The following is a 27,882-nucleotide window of genomic DNA, read 5'->3' as shown; positions in this document are numbered from 1 at the left end:
CAAGGAAATTTTTTTTAAAATATTTTCTGAAATATGGGAAATAAAATGAATGAATAATAAGTATTTTCATATTTCAAATAATTATATAAGAATATTTTCATTTCTGCATAATTCAGCAATTAGAAGTCATAAGTTGAATTGTATATTTGAATACCATATTGCTGAAATTATGAAGTAAAGGATAAATTATAAAACAATGAATAAAAAAAATTTGATCTTGTAAAATTATAAAATATTGAGCCCCACGTGTATTTTTTTTATAATTTTATTTATTTATTTTTTTTTTAATTTTTGAAATTTTTGAATTTTAAAATACTGTTTTTAATTTTTGTAAAAATTTATAAAAAATCGTTGGGATTCTTAATTTATCTAAATTTACGTTAATATATCTGAGTTAAAATTGCATTAATACTATATTTCTACACAATTGGTCAATTATAGCTTATAAACTGAATTGTGTATTAAAATACCGTTTTATATATCAATTATAAATTAAATTTTATTTAGAATTGAATGCTTTTTGTTTTTTTATTACCTATTATCATTATATTGCTTTAATAAATTTTAATACTACATTTAAATAATAATTAATTTAATTTTTTTAAATTTATTAATTTCATTACCATAAATATAAAAAAATATCAAATATAAAATTTTATATTATTATAAAAATTGTTTTCTATATTATTTTTTATTTGTATAGAATACTAAAAATATGTCCCCTAATTATTTTAAAAATTTATATAATTTTTTCGTACTAAAAGAAAAACCTTAGTAATCTAAAAAAAACCTTAGTAATCGATTATTTTTATTTAATTTTTATTCCTCATATTATACAATATTTTATTTTATATTTTAATTTTATATAAAAAAAATGTAATAATAATATTATTAATATATAGATGGAAGACATAATTTAATGGAATGTTTTTGTATTAAATTTTTTATCAATGTGTCTGTGACTTCAGAATTGCAGCAAATGCAACTGATTAGCTGAATTTTGTTTTAATGTCTTATAATTTTAATTTTGAAGTCAAATACAAAAATAATAATCTTTCAAATCCAAATAACATAACTGTGTAATTCCTATAGCATCTTCATCGAAATTTCAATATAAACCTATATTTTCTTATTTAATAAATCAGCAATTAGCATTTTTTAGCTGAACTGTTTTATAATATGCCTTTGTTCTCCAAAATTAGAGTATACGTTATTATTATACAATTCAGCTTATAAATTGATATTGCTGAATTGTGGTAAAAGACATTATTACTGCAAATTCTTGAAGTCACAGTGATGGTATATTATATAATTTCGAATTTATATTATAACTCGGATATATTAATGTTTAGTTAACTGGTAATTGCTAAATTTTTAAAGTAATAAAAAATATCACTGTAATTGGGATATTATAAAAAAATTTTTTTTTGCTTCTGCTTAAAATAAAAATTATATTTATCAAATCGCTTAAAATCTTTTTGTATAATTTATTTAGGCATATACAAATTAATATATAAGCGGATTGATGAAGCAAATTAATAAATTTTATTTTAGGATGAGAAGATTTTTTGTTTTTTCTTTTTTTTGTTTAATTATTTAATTTAATTTAATCATTTTTTTTTAATAAAAATAGTATTTAATTACAATAGAAAATTGAAATTTCTCAAAATATTAAGAAATTAATAAGTATTAGAACAACAAAAAAAAAAAACTAAGACAGTTTTTTTTTTATTTTAATTTTTTCTTTTTAAATTTCTGCCGTCGTTTTATGGGTTTCTTGTTGCATTTTTTCTCTTAATGAAGTCACATCATCATCTATTCTGATAACTAAACGTATTTTCTAAATGAATAAAATGAAAAGTAGAAAATAATAAGTATATAAATATAATTTGTATTATTATAATAAGTGAGCAACACTAATCTTATCGGAACACTAATTTCATAAGTACAAAGTATTTCTTCGACTTCAATACTGTAAATAAAATAATGCTACAGTATTCGATAATGTAAACTTACAATTGTCTATTTAAGTTGTAAATTATTATAATATTGAAATAATTATTTATTTATAAATTAATACTTTTCTCTTTAAAAATTGCTGTTAAAAACAATCTATTACATTATTTAAAATAGTGATATTAATATATCAAAATATTCCAAAAGTTGCATACTTTTAGGATGAGAAAAATAAAATTGGTGCTTTAATATAATGCTCCTATGGTAGGCTCGTCACCTACTTAGTAAACTCAATGACGTAAGAAACTGATTCGTGGCTATCTACAATATCATGCATCAGTCCTGTGCTCCTCCTAGGAGCCAAATAGAATAAAATAAAGTTGGGTCAAACCAATGGTTTGTATTGTAGCACTTTTCCCTTCAATAAGTGAAAATACTGCTTTGAAAAACATTCTGTGTATACCTACCACACTATTAAAATTATTTTCATTTACATATGAAACTATTTCTAGGATTGCATATATTTCGGGTGAACGATTTACGCAGTCTTTGAAATAAAGCAAAAATAAATTTTAAGAGGGGCTAGTGTAGTTCTCGATTTTAAGAGTTAATTACGTGAATTAAGAAAAATAATTATATTTTTTAACGTCATGGAATTTACCGTTAACTTTTTTCGATTATAGAAATTTGAAAAACTTTGTGGTTTTTTTAATATAAGGTGCCAAATATTCAAATTTTACAAATTTCAAGAGACGATAACTTGAGAAGCGGTGGAGGTGGAAAAAAATTATCTTCTCCTATCTTCCCCCCTCTAAAATAACTTTTAGAGGGGGAAGATAGGTAAAAATTTTCTTCTACGGAAACAAGTTTCTAGTAAAAATCTGTGCACATATAAAATTTCAGCTTTCTATCTTCAATGGTGTAGAAGTTTTGTAAACATATCTAGGGGCAGAGGGGCGGACGGGCGGACGTACGGATGGACGGACAGAGTGAAACCAATAAGCACTTTTTTTCAAAAATTTTATGGAAAAGTGCTAAAAAGAACGTAATGTTCGAATTTAAGGATTAAATGCATTAATTAAGATAAATAACTATATTATTTGATGGCATAGTTTTCTGCCTTTATAGAAATTTAGAAGAGCCATTTTGGGATTTTCGTGCTCAACTATTCTAGACCGCAGTGTAAAAAGCCAACCGCTACTTTTCTGCGTTTGCAGAATTTAAAAAATACTCGTATTTCTGGTTTCATTACTAAAAATTTTCACCTATATGATTCAACCTAAATACAGATTTTTTGTAAACCTCTTTATACATTTTCAACAAAAAGAAATAATCTTTGTTTTTCTTGTGGATTAAAATCAAAAATTTCATCCCGATTTTTTAATCCTATAAAATATTGATAAGAGAATAAGGTTGCTTTATATTAAACTAATACATATTTCTCAACGGCACAGAATTTAATTTTTAGTGATACTTTTTTTGAATATAAATACTTACCGTTGCTAAATCACCTGGAGTTTTGTTCCATAACCAGAACATATAACCAGGTATATATAACATAGATGATAAGGCTGTAAACCAACCAAATACATGTGCCCACCATGGAAAACTATAATCTAAATATTTGACTGGCGTCCATTGTACCAAATTGAAAATAAATACTCCCTATATTAAAAAAAAATATAAAAAAAGATAAAAAAAATATAATTAAGCGTCTTCTAAAGGGTTTAAATTAAAGGGACAAAAATCTGTTTACCCTGGTTTGAAAACTGCTACGATATTAGCACACAATTGAGTTAATGAGCAACAGTTGCTGAATTGTGTACCAAAACAGTATTTGGCAGTGATTTCGTTTTCAAGGTCATAAAATATAAATAACTGATAATTGCTTAGATAATTCTTTTATTACAATAGTTTTCATTACTTCAAAATTGCAATAAGACGGTATTAAAACACAAATTTAGCTATAATTTAATTCACAAAATTAGCTACTGAATTGTGTATTAATACTGTATTAATGCAATATTGAAATCAAAGATTACGAGTACAGACAATAGAATATTTTTTTTGGTTTTATACGTACCACACATATTGTTGGTGTTGCTATTGTCCAACAAAATTTCCACCATGCCATTGGATAATAACCGATCATATCTTTTATACCATCATAAAATCGATTAACACCATAACACCATGATATTGATATGCATTCAAAGAATATCAACCATAGTAAACAGAAACCACTGACCGCATATGAATCTAATATTTGGAATACGTACATTCCACCCTACATATATTCCATTTATGGAGGTTCGTGAATTTTTTTACAGTTTTTAAGTATTTCAAATATAAAAAAAAACATAGAATAAAAAAAATTGTGTTTGAATTGATATTTTTTTTTATTAAAATTATTAATTATAATTACTAATATATAAAAATTATGCATAATATAAAATTACCTGTGTAATACAAGTTATACCAACAAGATAACTTATCATACATACAACTGCAATGAAAATTTCTTTACGTTTTCTTAATAAATGTGGCCATTCATCAATTATTGCTGTTATAAAGCCTTCCATTGTACAAAATTGTGAATCTAGACCAATTAATAATAACATAAAGAAGAATAAACATGCCCATAATGGTGAACCTGGTAATTGTAAAACAGCAGATGGATATGCCAAAAATGCTAATCCTGGTCCTGTAAAGCATGTCAAGCAAAAAAAGAAAAAAGTTACTATAAATCGTATAAATGTTGATTTTGACGAAAGTTTTGATATTACACTATGTCACATATAATAATAAGAATGTTTAAAAATTTTTACCGCACTGATAGTTAAATATAATCTTTCTTACCTGAGGCAGCGACTTCAGCAACTGGTCTTTGCTGTTCATGTGCCATAAAACCGACAACAGAAAATATTACAAAACCAGCAAACATACTTGTTGTTGAATTTACAGTGCATACTATAAGTGCATCTCTTAAAGTAAAAATAAATATGCAATGAATATTTTAGTAATTTTTCATAATAATTTTAATATATACTTATAAACATTATTCGTAAATTTATTATAACTTCCTAATGCAACTAATGTACCCAAACCAAGACCATATGAAAAGAAAATTTGTGTTACTGCATCAATCCATACCTATGAAATAAAAAAGGAAGTTTTTTTTTTTGTTTCTTAACATATAAACCAATTCATTTTATATAAATTTTTGCATAAATAATTTTTAACTTCAAATTTGCACAATTAATACACAATTCAGCTTATGAATTTTATTTTATGAATTGCATATTAATACGTTTTCGCTTTTATTTTAAAATTTGGGCCTTATTGCACCAACCACTTTAATATTTAAGCTTTTTAAATAGTACTTTTTTATTATAGCACAATACGACCCATGGTTATAATATTTAACAAGAATTACCTCCGAATGTGACAATTTTGTAAAATTTGGTATTACGTAAAATTTAATTCCTTCAATAGCACCTGGCAATGTAATACCACGTATTAATAATATTGTTAATAATACATATGGAAATAATGCTGTGAAATAAACAACTTTTCCTGTCCATTTAACACCTTTCCAAATACAAAAATAGCATAAGATCCATACAAGTAATAATGTTCCAGCTAGTTCCCATCTTATAACACCAATATCTTCAATACCTGATGAAATTTGTAGTGCACGACGTCTAGTATTAATAAAATTTAATTAGTTTAAATTAATTTTTAATAGTTTAATTTAATTAAATTTACAAAAGAAAATTACAACTTACTCCCAAAATTCTTTAACTGGATCAGTTAAATCAGTTAGTGAAACATTCGAACCAGTTGTAAGAGCACAAACTTTTGTTAAATTTCCTTTAATTTTATCATCCCAACATAATAAATTTTTTCTTTCATAGGGATTAACACAATTTTGGGTATTCCAAAAATTGTTACATGTACGCCATGGAACATCTTATATTTACAAAATAGTAAATAAAATAACGAAAAAAAAATCAAAAATTAAAATTTTATAGCTTAATAGTTTCAATAATAGTACATAAACGATTTCATAATAAAAATGAGTTACTCGAAACCAGAGAGGGAGCGCCTCACCTAAATTTGCGTTTTATTAAAAAATAAAGTTGACTCAAATCAATCCTTTGTAAAGTAGCACTTTTCTTTTCAAGAAGTTAAAATTTTGCTTTCAAATACAATTTACATTCTACATTATTAAAATTTCTTTCAATCATATACCAAAATATGTCAAAGATTGAATATATTTGGGACAAGACAAAAAGAAATTTAAATAGTCTTTAAAATAATGCTCGAATTTAAGAGCTAATAATTTAAGTTAAAAAAAAATAATTATATTTTTTAATGGCATGGCATTTACCGTCAGCTTTCTGCATTTATAGAAATTTGGAAAAATTTGCAGTTTCGTAAATATAAGGTGCCAAAAATTCACATTTTTCAAATTTCGAGAGAGGTGAAGGTGAAAAAAACAATTCTTTGAACGAAACGAGCTATTTATTAATGTCTGAAAGCTGCTAAATATATTATTTAGACTAATACAGCCAGAAGTCTACAAGACAAACGATGTCAAAAATTTTATATTCTTATATTTCATATTTAATATAAAATTATTATTTTATATTAAATTCAAACGAAAAAACAAACTTTAGATAACGATAAATTTTAACGGCCGTTTTGTTTTTTTTTAAGTTCAAATTTGGTATGCGGCTTGGTATGCAGAAGAGGATCGTACATAAAGTAATGTTTGTGGTTTTGTTACAGTAAACAGTCAAAAAATTGCACTTAACTCTGAGAAAAATTTTATCTATATTAGATATTTTTTATAACCAGAACAGACCCAAACTATATCCGAAATCACAACAACCACACTTTATAGCTAATTTTTAAATATATGTATTTCACACCACTTCATTTTTATTTTGAATATAATTCAAAGCAGTTTTAGAAATATACTCGTAATGCTTACAAATCAGTTATACTTTTGAGCTGTTTATGAAAATAAATTATCTAGTAAGAATAAAAAGTATTTCTGAATTGGCTACAGTAATGTCGTTTTTAAATATAAAAATGTCTCAAAAGTGTTCTTTATTTCAAATTTTAATATTACTTTATATATATTTTCACATTAATATTACTTATAATATTAATTTGATATATATTTAAGTATGAAAAGTAATATATAAATAGCTGTATGCAATATTTATAACTACCATTTTGAGATAATTAACATTTATTTGGTAGCTCTACTTCATTTACATTTGTATATACATATTATAAATTTATCACATATGCAGATATTTTCAAATACGTATTGTTATATTACAACAAATTTAACATCATTCTCATGGCACATTGCAAATAAATTCGTTCTCATTTGCTAATATTTTTATTTAAATACCGATAAACTTGAGTACACATTTTACGGGTTATGAAATATTTTATTTTCAAAACAGAAATATGACTTTCGAAATGATTTATAGCCACCTTAGAAATGCGATTTTTTTTTTTCAGTGAAAGTTTTTGAGGGAAATTTGACAAGTCATAACTTCTAGAAAAAGCAGACATCTTCTTCTGCGAAAATAAGTTTCTAGTAAAGATCTATGTATATTTGAAACTTCAACTTTCTATCTTCAAGGGTTTATAAGTTTTGTAAACGGGTTCACGGACGAACGCAAAGACAGAATGAAACTAATAAGCACTTTTTTTCAAAAATTTTTTGGAAAAGTGCTAAAAAGGTTTTAATATTAATAAATATGGCTTGCATTTATCTTTTAGTTTTATATTCTTTTAATTTTGTTATACGAGTAATTCATTTTTAAAGATGGAACATTTGAATGTGGAAGCCTTTAATACAAACCATTTTTTCTTTTAAGTAACTTAAAATTTCTCCAAAGAAATTTTGTGTATATGTAATTTTAATCGTATTTAATACCAATAAATAAATTTAAAAAAAATTCACTTTTCGTTTCAAACTCGTATAAAATTATATAAGTTGCATGAAAACTTCTACTCATATAACCAAAATCATTTGCAACATACAAAAAAATTTAAATTAAGAGACACCTAATATATTCTTCAGCTAAAAACAATTAACAAGTAAAAATAATTCACAATACAAAATATAATTTTTTTCATAGTTTGTCAATTAACCGAAAAAATTTGCATATATATTTTCGATTTCAGAGTACTAAAATTTTGACACAATAAAATGAAACTAACCGAAACTCATTAAGTGAAAAATCATAAATGTGCGGTGAAAAAAACGCATGTCTAAAGTGAATTGATTATTGAAATATCTCAAAGATCATATTTCTGCTTTGTAAATAAAATATTTCATAACTCGTAATATCTTTATTCAGAATAGATAATATCTTTTATCTTTACATAATACAAACATATTTAAATATTTCTTATAGTAAAACGCGTCAAAGCTATTTCAATTATGTGGATAAAACAAAACTAAAATGGATATAATATATAGCAATTTCGCAGATAATCCAATTTTGATATACAAATGTTGTAATAAAGGTACTATTAATAGTTCTTTTGGCAATGCCCCTTTTTGGCTACCAAAATATATATAATATATTTCTAAAACTTCCAAAAAATAAATTCAAAATAAAAAGAAAAGGGTAGGAAATACATTTATTTTAAAATTTGCTGTAAAGTGGGATTGTCATGGTTGCGGTTCCGGATTAAGTTTGCTGTGTTTAAAAAAATATCTAATTTTATGTTTTTTTTTTTGTTTATTCAAACTTACCAGTTCTTATTGACATAAAGAAATAAAAGACTGCCCATGCCAAAATTACAATATAATAAACATTCATCCAACATGACATCACAGCTGCTGCATATCCAATTCCTATTATTTTGAATAAATAAATATTAAATGTACATGAATACATTTTGTATATTCATTGGTTTGCCGATTTTACGTCGATGAATTTGAAAAGCAGCTCACCAATGAACTATCAAAAGAAAAATCAGTTCGATTTGATATATACTTTATAGCTTAAAAGCGACAAACTAATAAAACCACTTTTAACAAATTTATTTTTGTTGTTTTTATTTTACTTTGCCTAACCTATTCAGGCATTTGTTCTACCTAAACCTAAGTATTAGAAAAAGATCGTGTTTTCAATTATTGGAAAAATTGTTTTTACCGTATAAAAATCTTACACTCAATAATATCAAATTTTCTTTATTGCCTTTAACCATATTATTAATGTATATATCTTGGGTTTTCTTAAATTATGGGGTTTAATTATGTTAAAATTTTAATACTATGTAATATTAGTAGCAATATTTTAAAATGCTAACTTTCTATACCATCTCCTAATTAATTTTCACTAGTTAATGTTTTAGAAAAGCAAAAATAACACAAAAAAAATCAATGGTGTTTTACTCGAAATGGCAAAAATGTAGATATCATGTTCTGACAGGAAACCCCTATAGATGAAAAACAGAAAGATATATAATTGAAATTTGACAAGTCATAATCTATTTTACATCAATTTCATTTTTGAAGAGCCTATATACATAGTTATTTAAAAAATTGTTCTGTCGTCGCGGTACATTCCCTTCGTCGACATCTCCGCTTATAAAGCTATAGGCCGCACGTATTATATAATCTGTGCTTAAATTAAATTTTAATTCTGATATAATAATGCGGTAGACTAATTATTATCCGAATAGATCCGAATAGATTAGAATTATATAAAAAAATAAAATTTTTCAAAGAAAATTATGCATAAATTTTCAAAGTATCAAGCCCATTATGAATGTCCTTTTTAAGGGAACCCCTGATTTCAAATTTGCTTTCATTACTAAATTGTATATTACTACCATATTATACAAAAATTTAAAGACAGAATTTCTATGTACAAAATTTTGAAATTTAGGAGGATTCATTTCTTGGATTACAAAGTTATCTCAGATTAATTTAAAAAAAAAACTTTATTTTGTGTATTCAATAGTTTTAATATTTACCTTTAAATATTGGAGCAATTTTAAACACACCTAAACCACCAATTGTTAACATTTGACCTAATGCCAATTCCATAAAAAACATTGGTATACCAGCTAATATTAATGTAATAAAATATGGCACCAAAAATGCCCCACCACCATTTTTATAACATAAATATGGAAATCGCCAAACATTACCTAAACCAATTGCTAAACCAACAACAGATAATATAAAATCTAACTTAGATCCCCATGATCCTCTTTCTGGTAGATCTTCAACTTTAACAAGCTGTAAAAATAAAAAAAAATAAGAATTTTTTTTTATTATTAAAAATTATTATTTTGAAATTTTATGTTTTTAATTGTGAAAAATTATGTATTTCAAATTGTGAATTGAAATAACATGTTAGTTGTTTATTTCAATTTCTAGAAGTTTCGGCAATTTATTCAAGAAGAAAATATTTGAATTTCGAATCTATTTAGTTTAATATTTCTAAATCAAAATAAATAGAAAATTCTGAAACCCTGTGAAAATTCGCTTAAAACAGTGATCGATTTATTTCATGACTTACAAAATGCAGTAACACGATAATAATACACAATTCAACAACACATACTTATAAGCTGAATTGTGTTTTAATATCGTATTACTGCATTTTGGGAGTGAAGGAATAGGGACATAAAACCAAAATACTTGATTAAAGTAATAAAAAGTAATAATTAAAGAAAGCTTTATTGTGTACAGTTCATACTCTTGAAGAATAACGTTTAACATTAAATTATTATCAGAGGTTAGTTATATTAACCTCTGATAATAATTTAATGTTAAATTATAACAAAACAAAAAAAATGTTTTAAACGCTGAAAGAGAGTAAAAAGTTGGCATGTTTCCTTTTTTCTCAATTTCTGATAAACAGGCTGAGTGGCAAACTGAAATGTTGTTTTTTGATCCCTCCATCTCTAGTTGGGACACCCCAATTACGCGAATTCAAAAATAGAATTTAGTCGTCTAATTTTTACATTTCTTTTTATAATTTTGGGGAATATAACAGTTAAATTTTCGCATGCAATTTCAATATAAAAATATTAACTATATTATATACAATTATCGGGTTTATTCGTAATTCATTATGGAATCAGAACAGTCGGGTTTGTTTTGATTTTTGAACGAAACCTTTTTAATTATATGCTTTTTTTACTCTTTTACTTACTTCTTGATGCGCAGATTTTATTTCAGCTTTGTTTTTCGATAACATTTCGATTGATTCTTCGTGTCTTCCTTTTCTAATACATATGGTTGTTTCATCTAATTGTTCAACATTTAATTTTTCATCTGCCATATTGATGTTATTTTTATTAATCGTTCGACCTTCTTAATTAATTTCTTTTTCTTTTCTATTGTGCTTCGAAAATAAAAATATAACTGTAAGAAATAACAAAATTAAAAAGAAAAAATGAAATAAAAATTTATAAGAAAAAAAAATAAGCTCTGTAAATACATATATGGAATACAAATCATTTTTTGAAATTCTTAGTTGGTTTATTTATGACATGTTTGCGTCTATTTTCCGATATGCTCGCTTTCGAGCTATAGCCTGTAGAAAAAAAAGGCACCGGACTTTTCTTCCATATAAATAAAAATTAATAACTTCGGAACCGCACAAAATAGAGTTATCATTAGAAGTTTGTTTTACAGGATTGTTCTTTGTTTGTAGTCTTACAATTAATTTAACTTGAGCCATCAAGCCTTGAGTTTTCGGGAAACAGCTCGTCAAAATCAGAATTTTTGTGTTTTTTTTTTGAAATTTTTTTTACAAAACTCGAAATTTCTCGAAAATTTTTGTTATTTTTTTTTTGGTTTTTTTCGATGCGCAACAATGACATCTAAAAGTTAATCTCTATAACATTTGCCTCTATCTCCCATTACTTTTTCCAGTAAAACGTGTTAAATGCGTTCAAAAACACCCGAAAAGAGCATATAAGCATATAAGCAATAATTTGTATTAAGTTAAGAAAGAATATTATGTAAAGGCTTTTGCTGCGTAGCAGGCTTATTCAATTTGTCAGCAAAGTCTGTATACACTTTATACGATACAATTTTGCGAATACGATATACATAACATAAAATGTATGAATACTGAGAAAACACTTTTTTGTCACGTTTTTTTGCGTTTTTAGCACTTTTCCAAAAATTTTTGAAAAAAAGTGCTTATTAGTTTCACTCTATCCGTCCGTTCATGGACATGTTTACAAAATTTCTACACCCTTGAAGATAGAAACCTAAAATTTTATATGTACATAGATCTTTACTAGGAACTTATTTCCACAGAAGAAAATTTTTACCTATCTCCCCCAATATAGAAGTTATATCCCCCTAAAACCCTAAAAATTGTATTTTTTAACCATTTATTACAGTGAAACCGTAAGCATTTCTAAAATTCTCCTAGAGCTTTTAAGTTTATTTCTTTACAAGAAAAATTTTTTCCATCTCCACCCCCTCACAAGTTATAGCCTTTTGAAATTTGTAAAGTTTTAATTTTTGGCGCCTTATATTTCTGAAACCGCGAGCTTTTTCAAATATCTATAAACGTGAAAAGTTAACGGTAAATTCCATGACATTAAAAAATATAAGTTTTTTCCTTTACTCACGTAATTAACCCTTAAAATCGAGCATTATGTTAACTCCTCTTTATATTTACTGCATAAATCGTTCATCCTAAATATATGCAATCCTAGAACTAGTTTCGTTTATGAATGAAAATAATTTTAATAGTATGGTAGGTGTACATAGACTGTATTTAAAAGCAGTAGTTTCACTTATTGGAGGAAAAAGTGCTACAATACAAACCATTGGTTCGACCCAACTTTATTTCTTTGTATTCGAATTCGTTATTTCTTTTTATCGTAAATTTTGGTACAATTTGTGTATTATATATAAGATATACTCGTAGAGTTTAAGTTCAACATAATTAATATTCCGTAATCATAAATTTGGAAATTGAACTATACGGAATTCGGTCGCGATTGTGATTTTCTTAAACATTGGCTGCCTTAAACAATTTTATTATACCACAAAAACCTATCCAAAACTAGAAAATTCACACGAACAAGTGTACAACAGAATTCTGTTTAGATAAACAGAGTCAACACGGTAAACTTTTTTTGTTTTCATTTGTAAATTTTACTCAATGGATTAAATGGAGAGGTTACCGAAAAAATTTCGTCAATATCCTTAAAGTCCTTGTGGCAAGAGTAATACACAGCTTTCAAAAAAAATTAACAGAATCTAACAGAAAAACTCAAGCGTCGTTGTGTTCAAGTTTTTACATAAATTATCAAAATACAAAAACAAAACTTTTATACCGTTCTAGAGAAGAGATAGATTTCGGACACAACAAATCAATATTATGTATAACAGTATTTCTCAACACTCCTCCTTTAACTTTTTCGTATCTTATCCACCCTTCAAGACATGGGTTTTCTAGTGACAATACATCTTTTCAAAAATTTTCAAGTCAAAAGCTCAAACGAAGAACAATTTGGTGGTTTACTTTTAATTTTTACGTTGAAACCGAAACTAATCTGTAAATTTTGTAAACACATATGCTCGTAAAAGTCAAAAATTTCCTTTTTTTTATAATAGAAATTATAAACTATATTATTTATAAAATTACTACAAGAAATTGAACTAAAATTAAAACTGTAATTTGTCAGGCTACAGAGTATATTTCTCAAATCAAGTGTTGTCGAGTTAAGATTTCAACTAATTATCGGCCTAATTTTTTATTTCCAGAAATTTGAATTCATCTTAAATTTTTCAAACAGTTTAACATATCGATAAATAATTATTATCAGAAAGCGTTTGATAATATTAATAACTTTTCTCCGTTTGCAGTTGATTTGAAAGATGATAATTTATCTTAAAGCTTTTAAAATGTTGAATTTAAGTTTTACAATTTTCTTCGACACTATATAATAAGCTATATATATCGCGCTTATATATAAAATCATTAAAGTTAGGTCAAAGCAATGGTTTGTATTGTAGCACATTTCCCTTCAAAAAGTAGTGAAAACGCTTTTAAATACAGTTTAGTATATCTACCACACTATTAAAAATATTTTCATTCATTTGCGAAACTATTTCTAGTACTGCATATATTTGGAATGAACAATTTATGCAGTCTTTGAAATAAAGCAAAAATTAATTTAAAGAGGACTTAACATAATGTTCGATTTTAAGGGTTAATTGCGTGAGGTAAGAAAAATAATTATATTTTTTAACGTTATGAAACTTACTGTTAGCTTTTTTCGTTCATGGAAATTTGAAAAAACTTGCGGTTTCGGAAATATAAAGTGTCAAAAATTCAAACTTTACAAATTTCAAGAGGCGATAAGTTGAGAGGGTGTGAAGATGGAAAAAAAATTTCTTATAACGAAATAAATTATTTATTAGTATCTAAAAGCTGTTAAAATTTCAGGCTCCCACGACCTGGGATCTCCAAGAAAAACGACATCAAAAATTTGGAAAAAAAGGACTTTAGATAACGGTAAATTTGAACGGCCATTTTGTTTTTTTAAAGTTTAACTATATTATGGCACGATAGGAGAAGCACTCCACTGCCTTTCTGCGTTTGCAAAATTTGCAAAAATGCTTATGGTTCCATTGCAACAAATAGTTTAAAAAGGCCATTTTTAAGGATTTGGGGGGGGGGGGGGTATAACTTTTAGAAGGGGTGAGGTAGGTAAAAATTTTGTTCAACGGAAATAAGTTTTCTAGTGAAGATCTATGCACATATAAAATTTCAGATTTCTATCTTCAAGGGTGTAGAAGTTTTGTAAAGAAAAAAAGTGTCCACAGACGGACGGACGAACAGAGTGAAATTAATAAGAACTTTTTTTCAAAAAATTTTTGGAAAAGTAACAAAAATTGTGTTACAGACCCTAAAAATATAAGTGCCCTAAAATGCTTGAGCATTTGTAGCAAAATGTTAAAAAAACATAAAACCATGGGAAATGTCCTATAAAATTTATGGATTTCAATATATTTATTAAAATCAAACTAATAATAAAGTTGGGTCAAACCAATGGTTTGTATTGTAGCACTTTTCCCTTTAACAAGTGAAAATTCTGTTTTTAAATACAGTCTATGTATACCTATCACACTATTAAAATTATTTTCATTCATATTTTACTATTTCTAGGATTGCATATATTTCGGATGATGCATTCATGCAGTCTTTGAAATAAAACAAAAATTAATATAAAGAGGGGTTAACATAATGCTCGATTTTAAGGGTTAATTGTGTGAGTTAAGAAAAATAATTATATTTTTTTGATGTCATGGAATTTACCGCTAGCTTTTTATATTTATAGAAATTTGAAAACGTTTGCGGTTTCGGAAATATAAGGCGCCAAAAATTCAAATTTTACAAATTTCAAGAGGCAATAACTTGTGAGTGGGTGGAGATGGAAAAAAAATTTCTTCTAACGAGATGAACTATTTGTTAATGTCTAAAAGCCCCTAAAGTTTCAAGCTTCTATAGGCTGGGGTCTAGAAGAAAAACAAAATCAAAAATTTGGGGAAAAAAGACATTAGATAACGATAAATTTGAACGGCCATTTTGTTTTTCTAAAGTTTAACTATAGTATATTGCGCTAGGGGAAGCAAGCCGCTGCCTTTATGCGTTTGCAAAATCTCAAAAATGCTTATGGTTTCACTGCACTAAATAGTTAAAAAAGGCCATTTTCAGGGTTTTGGGGGGGTAAAACTTCTAGAGGGGGGGAGATAGGTAAAAATTTTGTTCTACGGAAATAATTTTCTAGTAAAGATCTATATACATACAAAATTTCAGCTTTCTATCTTCAAGGGTGTAGAAGTTTTGTAAACAGACCGACGGACGGACGGACAGAGTGAAAATAATAAGCACTTTTTTTCAAAAATTTTTTGGAAAAATGCTAAAAAGTAAAAATTGCGATAATTTTTGGAGCTTCTACATTTTATTATTGCCTTTAAACTCTCGACATAGAAATGGTTTTCTTGCTATTTCCTCTGTACCATAACGGACTTTTTAACGATTAATGATATTAGAGTTTAAGCAACTGGGTAAAATTTTATGAAAAAAGTTCAAACTTTCGAAAAATTTCGTACGAAATTATCAGATTTGAAAAAACTAAGAAATAAAAAAGACAAAAATTAAATTTTTTCTAAAGTTCAAATGCTTGGTATTCCAAAAGTACATAAAATACAAAATCAACTTATATCTTCCTTTTAAACCCTATAGAAGCTTTTTCAAAAACTGTTTGTTTTAGGCTCCTATCTTTTTCCAAACAGAAGTTATAAGCAGAAAAGCTTGTACAAGTAGAAATTTCGTAGAAATTCGTTAAAATCCCTGTTACTAGGATTTCCATTAACCAAGGTTAAATTAGGATTTCCAGATAACCATTAAGATTTCGCACTAACTCCACAACAAAAGTTTCAATTCTCTAATCAATGGTGCACATTGTTGAATACTTTTCTGAATCACCCTGTATATAAGCTTTGTTTGATAATACGAGACACAACTTGAGTTTTGGAAGAAATCAAAGAATCAAAGAGAAATAATCAATAAATTTTATTAAATTTAGCTTAAAAAATGTTTGAAAATATCAGGATTCGAACACCGAAATAAGGGGCGATTTTACATTTTTTAACATATCTTCGGAACTAATTAAAAGAAATTTCTTAAATTTAATTGGTTGTTACCGCAATTAAAACTTTTCAAGGAATTTAAATGGCACAAATCGAAGCTCTACTAAGAGTCAAATTAACATTTTTCTAGGTTTGCTAGAACTTAAAGCTTACCAGCATTCTTTAAATTGGAAAGAACTATTTAAAAAGCATTTCCATAATCTTCTTATAATATGCAATTCTAAAAATATGCGTTTTCATAATTTTCGCTAAACTAAATAATAGACATGTAGGTCGGTTATATGCTTATTATATTCAATTTTTTATTACATATGTTTATTTTTTGTGACATATGTATGTACTTATTTTTTTGTATATCTGTATACCTAATAACAACGAGAATTAAAATGTATAAAAGATTAAGTTGATTTGTTTTGAAATGTTTCTGATTGAATTTAATTTGATTACAAAAAACTGTTGTACTTGAAAATATTTTTTTCATTTTTTGTAATCCACTTGCAGCAAATCAAGAATATAAGAATAGATTGAACAATGTCTTTAACGTTATTTTTTTACGTAATTAACTTTTTTAACCTAATAAAAATATATTTATCTATGTTGGACATTAAGTGTATACTAACCAGTAATATTTTCATTATTAAACTTAAAAATGTTCGCAAAAGTAGGTTTCAATTATGAATTCAATAGAATAAAGCGGGATAAAATCTAAAAGAAAAATTTTTTTAATTAATTAATTCGAAATTTAAATAAATAGATTTTTTTAAAGAAAAGAACTTCACATCATTTAAATATAGTATCATATAGAATATCGTATTAAATCCGTTATAAAATTGCAGTTATATTATTGTAAGAGTACTTAATTTTTGACTGATTACATTTCATATACAATTAAGCAGTTAAATTAATTAACATGTAGACTACTCAACTAAAGTAAATTTCCCTATTTTCTTGCATTTGTAGCCCTTTTATATGTATTTTGTACAGAAAATGTACAATAAATTATGTGCTATTTACATTAGATTTTTGTATATTATGAAATCTGTGATATCTGAGAGGATGTTATAAGCTTAAGGGCATTTAATCTCGATTTTAGTAATTCAGAGTTAAACAGAGTTCATAATACAGTAAAAAATTGAACATAATAATATAAAAAATGCAAGAAAAAAAAATTAATTTGTAATTATTTGTCTATTTCGATAATAGACCATTGGTTGTTATCTCACTCCACTTGTGGTTACCTCTTGTTGTTATCTCTTTCTGGGGAATTGATGAGTGATATAGCAACAAGTGGTCCTTCGATTAATTTGATGAAAAAGTTTAAAAAAATAAAGCAATTGGAATTTTTTGACAAAATAACGGTTCCTAAAAATGATAACTCCTTTTTAGGGTGACTATTGTGATAAAAAATTAATTACACATTAATTAATTACAGAAACGAAAAATAGTTATAATTTTTTAAGTACCTATACACTATTTAAAAGGGCCTCTAACATTTTGAAGTACAAATGGTTTTTTAGCTATATCTCCTGTACCGCAAGAGATTTTTTAATGCCTAACGATTTAAATTAAAACATAAACAGCACTTAATTAATTTAAAACTTAAACGAGAATGCTTGTATTTTTGAAAAACCATGCAAAACTAAATAGCCTGCCGTTCTTTATTTAGAGCCTTCTTGAAGCTCTTTCAAAAACTATTTGTTTGAAACTTCTATCTTTTTTGGAACGGAAGTAATAAGCGAAAAAACTTAAGTATATTATGATTTCGCCACATTTTCGTAAAATCCCTGGAGCTCGGAAACGGTTCTGAATTGACATTATGTTCTCAACAAAAATTTTACGCATTTTCAACCCTCTACCCGGGGGTATATGGCTCTTAGCTTGTCGGTAAATCACCCTGTATACATGTTAAGCAAAACGAATCGGGAATAGTTTTAGAAAATGCCACCGGTTTTCATATGTATTATATTGACTCGCTCTTTTCGAAAAATATGTATTTTCTCGCAATTGCATAATATAATATGGCAATAATATTGTTCTGACACAGAAGTGATAAATACATATATCATTCGATATATATATATATATATATATATATGTATACATACAAAAAATATTTATAAAAATAATGATGATCAATGATTGCTTATCACCACCCGTTGAATATTTTTTTTTTTAAAATGATTTTATTCCCCATCCACTTATGAAGTATACAATATACATAGAAAAGTTGGTTGAAAGAGAAAGATGCGTGTATGTGTAAACATACAGTTATATAAATGTATATTTGTATATTTGTTTATGTGCATGCCTATTTCAAAAATATTTTAAGTATATAAAGGGGCATGACAACTTCCTTTACTTTTCTTCTTTCTCGTTTTATGTTTTCGTTTTTATTATTTTAACAACACCAAAAACCACAGCGACCGGTCAACAATTTATTTCGGTTTATAATCAACAAATCGGTATTTCCGTTTATACTTAATCATTTTTTTTCTGTTATTATTATTTATTATTCCTATTTATTGTATTTTAAAAAATTTCTCAATACCGTAATCTAAATAGTTACCAAGATATTACCAAATAAATATTGAAGTTCTATGGCATCTATTATATATAGTTTCAATAATTTCTGAAATACTACAAATTAGCTTGTAAGTTGTATAACAGCTATCACAAGCGCTTTTGATATCTCAACAGGTTTTACCGAAAATAGAGACCATATTATCATATTTGTTTACACAAAATTTGAGTACTTTATCTTAAGTAGTTTCTAAGATATTTTCAAACTTATTCGTTAGTTGTTGAGCACAATAAAGTATATTTACTGCACTTATTTCTTCTTTTGCATGGAATTTTTCTCGAAAGAAAGGTGTTAAACTTGTTTGAGTTAGGAAATGTAACCTAATGTTTTGATATTAATATCAAAACATATTTCTCAGAATTTTGTAAGTATATAAAACTGAAAATTCTTATTGAGAAGATAGATATCGTACGCTAAGGAATTGCTTCTCAATTAACACACACTAGAGCAATATGATGTTCAATGTTTAGTACTAATTACTAACTTTACTATTTATCTAATAAAATATAGGTACTTTTCCAGAACAGCGATTACAAATCAGACGATAATACATCAGTCACTTCGACCACTTTCATTTGCAAATGGAAGTCAGCTGATTTTTTATAATATTCATAAATAAAAATATCTTTTTTTCTTAACTGTTTTCTAAACTACAGCCATTAAAACAGCCATTTTTATAATTAGTTCTAGTAAATTCAGTAACACATACGAATAATTGGAAAAAAATTACAGTTACATTAACAGTAAAAACTGGGATTCGCACTAACGTCAAAAACTGTTAGAATTCATGAACTTTGCAAATTATGTGCAAATGGTGTTCTGGACAGAATGTGCTATAGACAGCGATTTTAAAAGTAATTTTTTTAGTACTACGCAGCGTCCTTTCGATTTTTTATTATTCAACATAATAATGAAATTTTTTCAAATAAAAAAAAATGGACTTACCGGTTCTTTTCCGTCTCCTTCAATACTTCCACTTCTTGTTTCTTTTTCTTATTTGTGTGCCTGTTGTTTATTCTTTTTTTGTTTATTTTTTTTTTTTTTTGGGTATTGTTGCTAAGCACAAATCCTATAAATTAAAAACTTATTATTGTTTCTATATCTTCATTTTCACTTTAATTTTGAGTTTTACTGTATTTTTTTTAATTGCAGTTTCTCTTTAAAATTATTTGTCTCTTTTGCTTTTCAATGTTTTATTTTTTTCTTTTATATTTTTGCTCTTATATAGTAATTAACTGAATATATAAAATAAAAAATTATAAAGTTCAATTTTAATTTAATTTTAACGGCAAAAAATATTATTTACAAAATTGTCAATTATATAATTTTGTTTCCCAATTTCTTTTTCTTATTCTTTTTGAATTGTTATTCATTTGTATGCATGTTTGTGTGTGTTTTTTCTTTAATAATATGTCATAAATCATAATGTAGACATAAATTTTAAATATTACTAGATGAATTGCTAAGGTCAAGCATCAGTTTAGAAAAGCATCACAAAGACAGCTATCATATTGCCAGGCAAGATTGTCATCATCTAAACAATAAAGTAAAAGGAAAGATGGCGATGATGAGATACATAAAGTTAATAGGTTAATTATTATGGCGGCACAACTTACTACTATAATAAACTGCAATCAAACAATTCAAGCATTTACCAGAAATTCTGGATATTAAGAGTGCACCTTTCATAATACCATAGACAAAAATATTCCGGGCAATAAGAATATGGCGAAACATTATATTTTTCCAAAAAAATAATGATTAATAAAAATTATAATACCAGATATCAATTTAAGAGAGCGTAAAATCTTCAAGTCTAACCAACCCTGCACTCAATGCTAGTAACAGCTTTAGCACGGTACGATACCAGACACACAACGTGAAAATAATATGCACATTATTTTGGTTTCCCGAAATTGTTTTTAGAAATATACCAAAAAGTCTAGCAATTTTCAAAGCATCCTATTTTGAAAACTGTCCCAATTTTTCGAAATTCAGTTTTTTTTTTTTAAATTGATCCCTAAAAATATCCAAATTAGAACACAACAATACGTTTCTCTAGGTACAATAATGTTGTTTAACAATTTCAAATTTTTATTTCAAATTTTTGAAATCTCAAAAGAAAGACTAAATGTTTTCTTTATTCATTTATTCTATAGCACTTGATGTCTCCAGAAATTTTTAAAATATGTTCATAGATATCGTTTTGTTCAAAATAAGAAATTAAATTAAAATAAACTTTTAAATATTTCAAAAATTTCTATTATATGCTAATCACGACACACACTTCCCATTATGATGGAAAATAAGTTAATATTGGCTCATAAATATAATATAAGGTATACATAAATAATTTGACATTAAGCTAATTTTGTTTTTGTTGGTATTAACTAATTCTTTGTTTTAATACTTTACACATTTTTACCGACTGTATTGTGTATACAATAGGAACGTTATGTGATGGCAACAAATTTTGCATATCGAGTTTACGGTGGGAATGCACTTCTCCATGGTAGGGAAGTGTAAATAAACTATTTTTAGCAGCCTATCGGTCTGTTGGTCTGTTTGTCCACGCGTGTATCTCAAGTTCGTCTGAACCGATTTTGATAAAATTTTATATGTAAGTTTATTTCGACTATGGCACGGATTGATCAACTTTTGGGATATATCAAGCCTCGGGAACTGCACTTTTTAGCGGGCCTGTTTTACACTTTTGACCATTTTGATGAAAAACTTCAACCGATTTACTTCAAATTTCATATATAAACCGCTTGACCGTCCGCGAAACTTCCTAACTTTTGGAAGAAATCAGATGTCACCAACTGAAGGTTTACTACGGGCCAAATATACATTTTTGCGTAAAGAGAAAAAATCAACCGATTCCATTGAAATTTAATATTTAAATTTTTCGTATTAAAACAATGAACATATAAATTTTTTGGAAAGATCATGGCTGGAAAACTGATCTGCGGGCCGATTTTACATTTTTTACCATATCTACGGAACGGATTGATGGAATTTTTTGAAACTTGATATTTGAATTCTAGTTGTTACAGAAACTAAGTGGCAAGCATTTCAGGGAATAACACAAGCACAAAGCGAAACTGTACTAAGAGTCATATTTACATTTTTCTAGGTATGTTAACTATAAGCTTACTAATGCCCTAAAAACTGGAAAGAAGTATTTAACCGTCATTTTTATAATATTCCGTAACACTTTCACCTTACTAGACAATACAAATTGCGGTCGGTTATCTGCAGATCACATCAGATTTTCTTTTTTGGAAATTGTACTTTTTTTTGGATCTCTTGAAATTCCCCAACGGAAACACTAATACCAACAGTAATCAATCAATGAGTTATAACTTAATAATGAACATGAACCTAAATTTTACAAAATTCTTGCAGTTCTCTATGTCATATGGTTTTACTTTAGCACCTTGATAATATGTTGCGTGTGAATATAATAACTTTCTGCAAAAATACATTCTTATTGAAGTAAAATACTGGGAAACTACAGTTCATTCTAGGAAGTCCCACTTATACACATATGTGTATTCTATAGCAATTTTGATATTTTGTATTGTTTTGTTCTCAACATACATAAATCATCCAAACATGTTATAAAATTCTACTTCGCAAGCATTACGTATGCCAGAAAAAAAAATTATAATTTTATGAATGATATTGAATTTGTATATGGTTTTTTTTTTGTTGTTTTCTGTCGTCCTGTATAATTTGCTTCGTTTGCACAATGTATATGAGAATGTTTAAAATTTTAAGTTCACCTATTCTGCAAACGAATTGAATTTTTATTACTATACTATTCAGATGAAGGTAGATTTTTTTTCTGTTCTAATATAATATAAGTGTATATAACTAACGCAGAACTATTTTTTCTATTTAAGTTCATAAATAAAAACAACATGTAAAAAATAACAGAAATATTTCACCCTATTCTTTATGTGTTCATTTCATGATTCGCGCACTAATTTCTTTGCTGGTTTAATTTAGTTTGCAGAAAATATACAACTATATGATAAAAATCCATAACAATATTAGGATATTAAATTATGACAATAAAAATAGTAAATTGTACTATATTCAAATGTAATCGCTTATGTATTTGCTTATGTTTAAGGCTTATTCAACTTAATGAGAATATGAAAATAAAACGAAAATTAATAAATTGCGCAGAATATCGGCAATACGAATACGATATAATATGTACAGAATTGAAAATGTCTTTAGTTTTGTTTTTTTTCTTTTTCTGCATATTATTTTTTTCGTTTTCTTTCTGTTCATTATTTCTTCTGCAAGTGTTGGACATTTTACTTGGGCAAATATTAATAAGATATATAATAATTTAAATATAATATATGCATATCTACAAATATGTATGTATAACGATTAACATAATTTTTTTTAATAAATTTAAAATAAGTTAAATTTTCTAAATTTTAAATTTAAACATCAATTAAAACATAATAATAATATTATAAATACTTTATATTTATTTTCAATATAATATGTTCAATATAACTAGTCCACTGATTACATATTATTGCATATTATTCGTTATATAAATACATAAATACAAAAGTACACACTACCAAAAAATTGCTTAATTTTAGGAGAAATCATATTATATATGTACATATATACTGAGAACAATTTTATCTAAATTAGACATTTTTTTTAAACATAACAAACTACAAAGCTTTTGTTTTTATTTTGAATATAATTTTTAGAAGTTTTAGAAATATATTGTTATCAAATTAGTTATACTTTTGAGCCGTTCATGAAAATCAATTATGGTAATTAGAATAAAAAAAAATGTCTGAATGAGTTACAATAATTTTGCACAACAGGAACTGAGAAATATTTACAGCACATTTACAAGTAAATTCTTTCTTATTTGAAAGAGTTTTTATTTCAATACCCACAAACTTGTGTCCATTAAAACATTTTTTATTCAGGTACATTTTGTTTTAAAAAACGAAAAGGTACCAGTGCCAAAAGAGCTACTTATATACCTTTATTACAACATTTGTACATCAAAATTGGATTATCTACGAAAATTCTATATATTATATCCATTTTAGTTTTATTTTATCCATATAATTGAAATAACTCTGGCCCGTTTTTCTATAAGAAGTGTAGAAATACATTTATGTTGTATAAAGATAAAAACTATTTCTATTTTGAGTAAAAATTTTCAAATATTTTGTTATTTGAAAACTTAGACATGTGTTTTTTTCAGCATAGATTTGGAAACTTATAGCAGGTGCTTATTATTTTACTGGAATTCTTTTAATTATTTATAGTTTATTGAACATTTTTATTATTTTTTTTGTTGTTATAATTTATTTTATTTATAAATATATTTTAAATTAATTAATAAATACATTTTTTTGTCATTTAAATTGAAATTAACCATGTTATTTAATATATTGTGTATAAATTTTTGATATCAAAACGCGCATCATTACAACAACCATACAACATACACAGATATGAAGAAAGTATTTAAGGAGATTTTATTAATTCTTAATATACATATATATGTATGTGTATGTAAAAGTTAGATATTGCGAAATAAAAAGAGAAAGTTCTTTTATTCCAATTTACATTATAGTTTTTTAATTACTTTAAGTGCATAATTAATTATATTAAGTTCATCTTATATACTTTATATTTATTTTCAATTCAAATTTAATTTTACCTAAATTTTAATTGTTTCAAATTTAACTTGTTTTTTTGTTTTTTTACGATCATATTATTTGTACATACAACGTTCGCTACCCGGCGAGTTTAAATTACAAAAACATGATCGAGAAAATTTTGGTTCTCTATTATATAAAGGAAATTCCAATAAAGAATTCCCAAAAGGAATATATCGTGTTTAAAATATATATCTATAGTTACAATGTACATAGTGTCAGGTCAAGCATTTTTTATAAATATACGTATATATAAATATTGACATACATACAGTAGAGTCTATTACTAACATTAAAATGTTAGTAATGTCCATGTTAATAATTCGAAAAGAATACAGAAAATTAAGTGACTTTAACCGATAGTTGCAGTGCTCGAAGTGAGGCGGGATGGAGTGGGATGCCATCCCAGTACTTTTAAATAATTGGAAATCCATCCCACTACTTAATAGAAGAGAAAAATGCGTTCCGGAACATGTTTTTTAAAATTTAAGAAAATTTTCTAATGAATTTTAAAAATTTTTTTAACAAAAAATTAAATATATGTAATTTTAAATAAGACCAATTTCAAATAGTAACGTATAATTTTTTTCTATTAATAAAATTTTCGTTACTACATAGTAGTCTATGCATTTCTTTGGTAACAATTTGCACAGTTTTTGATTCAATTTTTAGTTGATTTAATTTTGAATATAAATATTCTCATTAGTTTACTTCCAAAAATTGGTAAATTTTGTTTAGTTATTTTTTTAAAAAATAACTAAAATAATATTTTTGTTTTTTTTTTTCACTTCAACCACTGAGTTGTGAAAATATACAAAATCATTAAACGGATTTTACACACACTCTGTTGAAATAGACGAGGGTTTTTGAATTTACCATATTTTATGAACATCAAAATGGAGTTAAAATATATTTTACAATTATGTACATATACATAGTATCTATTTTTTATATACATATATGTGTTAATTTATTAAATACTTGGATGAAAGGAAAAACATCTAATTAATTGCTGAATTAGCAGGATGTTTGTTTCATGGCTATATTAAATAGCATAAATTCCGTCAATAATTCAATCTATTGGCAAATTAATAATTTTTATTTTTGTACAAAATTTTAAATATAAATGGGATTCTAATTGTTTCATTTTTAAATAAATCTCGATGATTTTAAAGCGAGTTGTGAAATAAAAAAAGAGTTGCCATTATCTTATTACAAATACGTGTAAAACTATAACTAAAAATTTTTTACCACATGACTTTTTATTTGAAATAATAACGGAGTTGTGATGCGTTATCTGATGTGATTTTACGCGAATTTCACTCTGTATATATGTGTGTATATATCAAGCATATTGTATATGGAATTCGATTAATTCTTATTTGACATTATTTTAAGTATTTCAACAAATAAATACATATACATATATATGCACTAATATATGGATTATTCTTTAACCGACGAGGTGGTAGTAAATTTTACACTTTACAATTTTCTTCTATAATCACTTCATTATATTTTACTCTCACAATTGTATATTCTTTGTATCTTCATAGCTCATAGTTCATACTTTTTTATGCTCTCTTACCCAGTGTTAATTTTGTTATCGTGCATAAAACACTTACAGAAAAGTTGGGAGAGAGATGTAAAAATTAATAACTCGACTCCAATTTGTTAAAAATATCACCTCGTACCTTAAAAATAATTGTTATTTTTTGTATACCCATATATTCTACATTACATATACATATACATATATATTTATTTTACAGGAATTATTTGGTACAAAATACCAATATAATTCCTCCGGATAATTTTGTGTATGCAAATTGCAACATATTTTTTGGAGGATTCTTTTTATATAATTTCTTATTCTTCGGTGCACACACAATTTTTCAATATATTCTACACTGTACATTATCAGAACTGTAATAATAACTGTATAATAATGCTGTAATTCAGCCTATAAATGCTATGGTTGCTGATTACAATTCCGATGTTAGGGTATATGTATATTTATATATATATGTATATGAATGCATATATATTTTATATGGGAAATTTTAACCATGTCACCAATAATATCAATTTATTGAACAATTTTTATTTACACTTATTTTTTTTATTATTATTATTATTATTATTATTCACCGTTTTTATACATATTTACACATACATTAAGGTGTGTGTGTATTGTTATGTTGAGTTTGTGTCTCTCAAATGATCATGATCCTTTATAAAAATTGTATATTTATTTTTGTTTATTAAAAAGAAAAGTAATTAGGTATTTGTTTTTGTTGAGAATAAAAATGTTGAAGGATTTTCAATACAAGAGGGTTAAAAAAATTGCAAAGTATGTGTGTGCGTGTTTTATTTTATTTTATGTGAACTTGCTTTAATTTTTTTATTTTATTTTTTTTGTTCTTATTCAAAATTTACATTGAAATATTTTTATCTTTATTTTAAACAAAATTTTTATACTAGAAATTTTTAATATTTTAAATTTTTTAATTTAAAAAAAAAAAAGAAATTTATTTTTATTTTTTTTCCAAATAATTGTTTTTTTTTTTAATTTTTTTTTTAATACATTTAACCAGGTTGAAGTCTTTCAAACTACTGATCAGAGTAAAATGGAAAAATTACTTATGCAAAATAAAATTATTTAAAAAAATTCTAATTTTAAGAGTTAAAAAAAAACAAGAAAAAATAAATAAATAAAAAAGGCTTAGATTTGTGTTTTATACGTAACGGTACTTACCCAATAATTTCACTTTTTTCTTCTCTTATATTTTGTTTAGTTTTATATTTTTATTTAGTTTTATTTATTATAAAGTACATAATATAAGCGTTATAACTTCATTAATAAATTTCTCTCCGTCACCTATAAAATGTATACATATTTGTATATATATCTATATTTTCTCTCATAATTC

General features: G+C 25.6%; 1 protein-coding gene across 5 annotated transcripts; it reads right to left on the bottom strand.

Annotated features, from left to right (window-relative positions):
• Nucleotides 1-563: 563 nt before the first annotated feature.
• LOC129606983 (sodium- and chloride-dependent GABA transporter 1) lies at nt 564-27,562 on the bottom strand. Of its 5 annotated transcripts, none has more exons than XM_055517683.1 (13): nt 27,389-27,562; nt 20,172-20,461; nt 11,169-11,380; nt 9,979-10,246; nt 8,750-8,851; nt 5,745-5,928; nt 5,393-5,660; nt 5,006-5,109; nt 4,816-4,940; nt 4,416-4,660; nt 4,040-4,243; nt 3,454-3,621; nt 564-1,840 (listed from the first exon to the last, which is right to left on the bottom strand). In XM_055517683.1, the coding sequence occupies exons 3-13, from the start codon at nt 11,295-11,297 to the stop codon at nt 1,748-1,750; spliced, it is 1,890 nt and encodes a 629-aa protein (XP_055373658.1). In that variant the 5' UTR covers nt 11,298-11,380; nt 20,172-20,461; nt 27,389-27,562; the 3' UTR covers nt 564-1,747. The 5 variants fall into 5 exon arrangements, with proteins under 5 accessions (XP_055373658.1, XP_055373634.1, XP_055373627.1 ...); XM_055517659.1 differs by lacking the exon at nt 27,389-27,562 and adding an exon at nt 27,061-27,381; XM_055517652.1 differs by lacking the exon at nt 27,389-27,562 and adding an exon at nt 27,101-27,381.
• Nucleotides 27,563-27,882: the final 320 nt, after the last annotated feature.

The sequence above is a fragment of the Condylostylus longicornis genome, unplaced genomic scaffold (assembly GCF_029603195.1).
Source record: "Condylostylus longicornis isolate FDR11 unplaced genomic scaffold, ASM2960319v2 ptg000003l, whole genome shotgun sequence".
Classification (NCBI taxonomy): domain Eukaryota; kingdom Metazoa; phylum Arthropoda; class Insecta; order Diptera; family Dolichopodidae; genus Condylostylus; species Condylostylus longicornis.
Note: the sequence above shows the minus strand (reverse complement) of the source record. Positions and strands in the feature narration are given on the sequence as shown.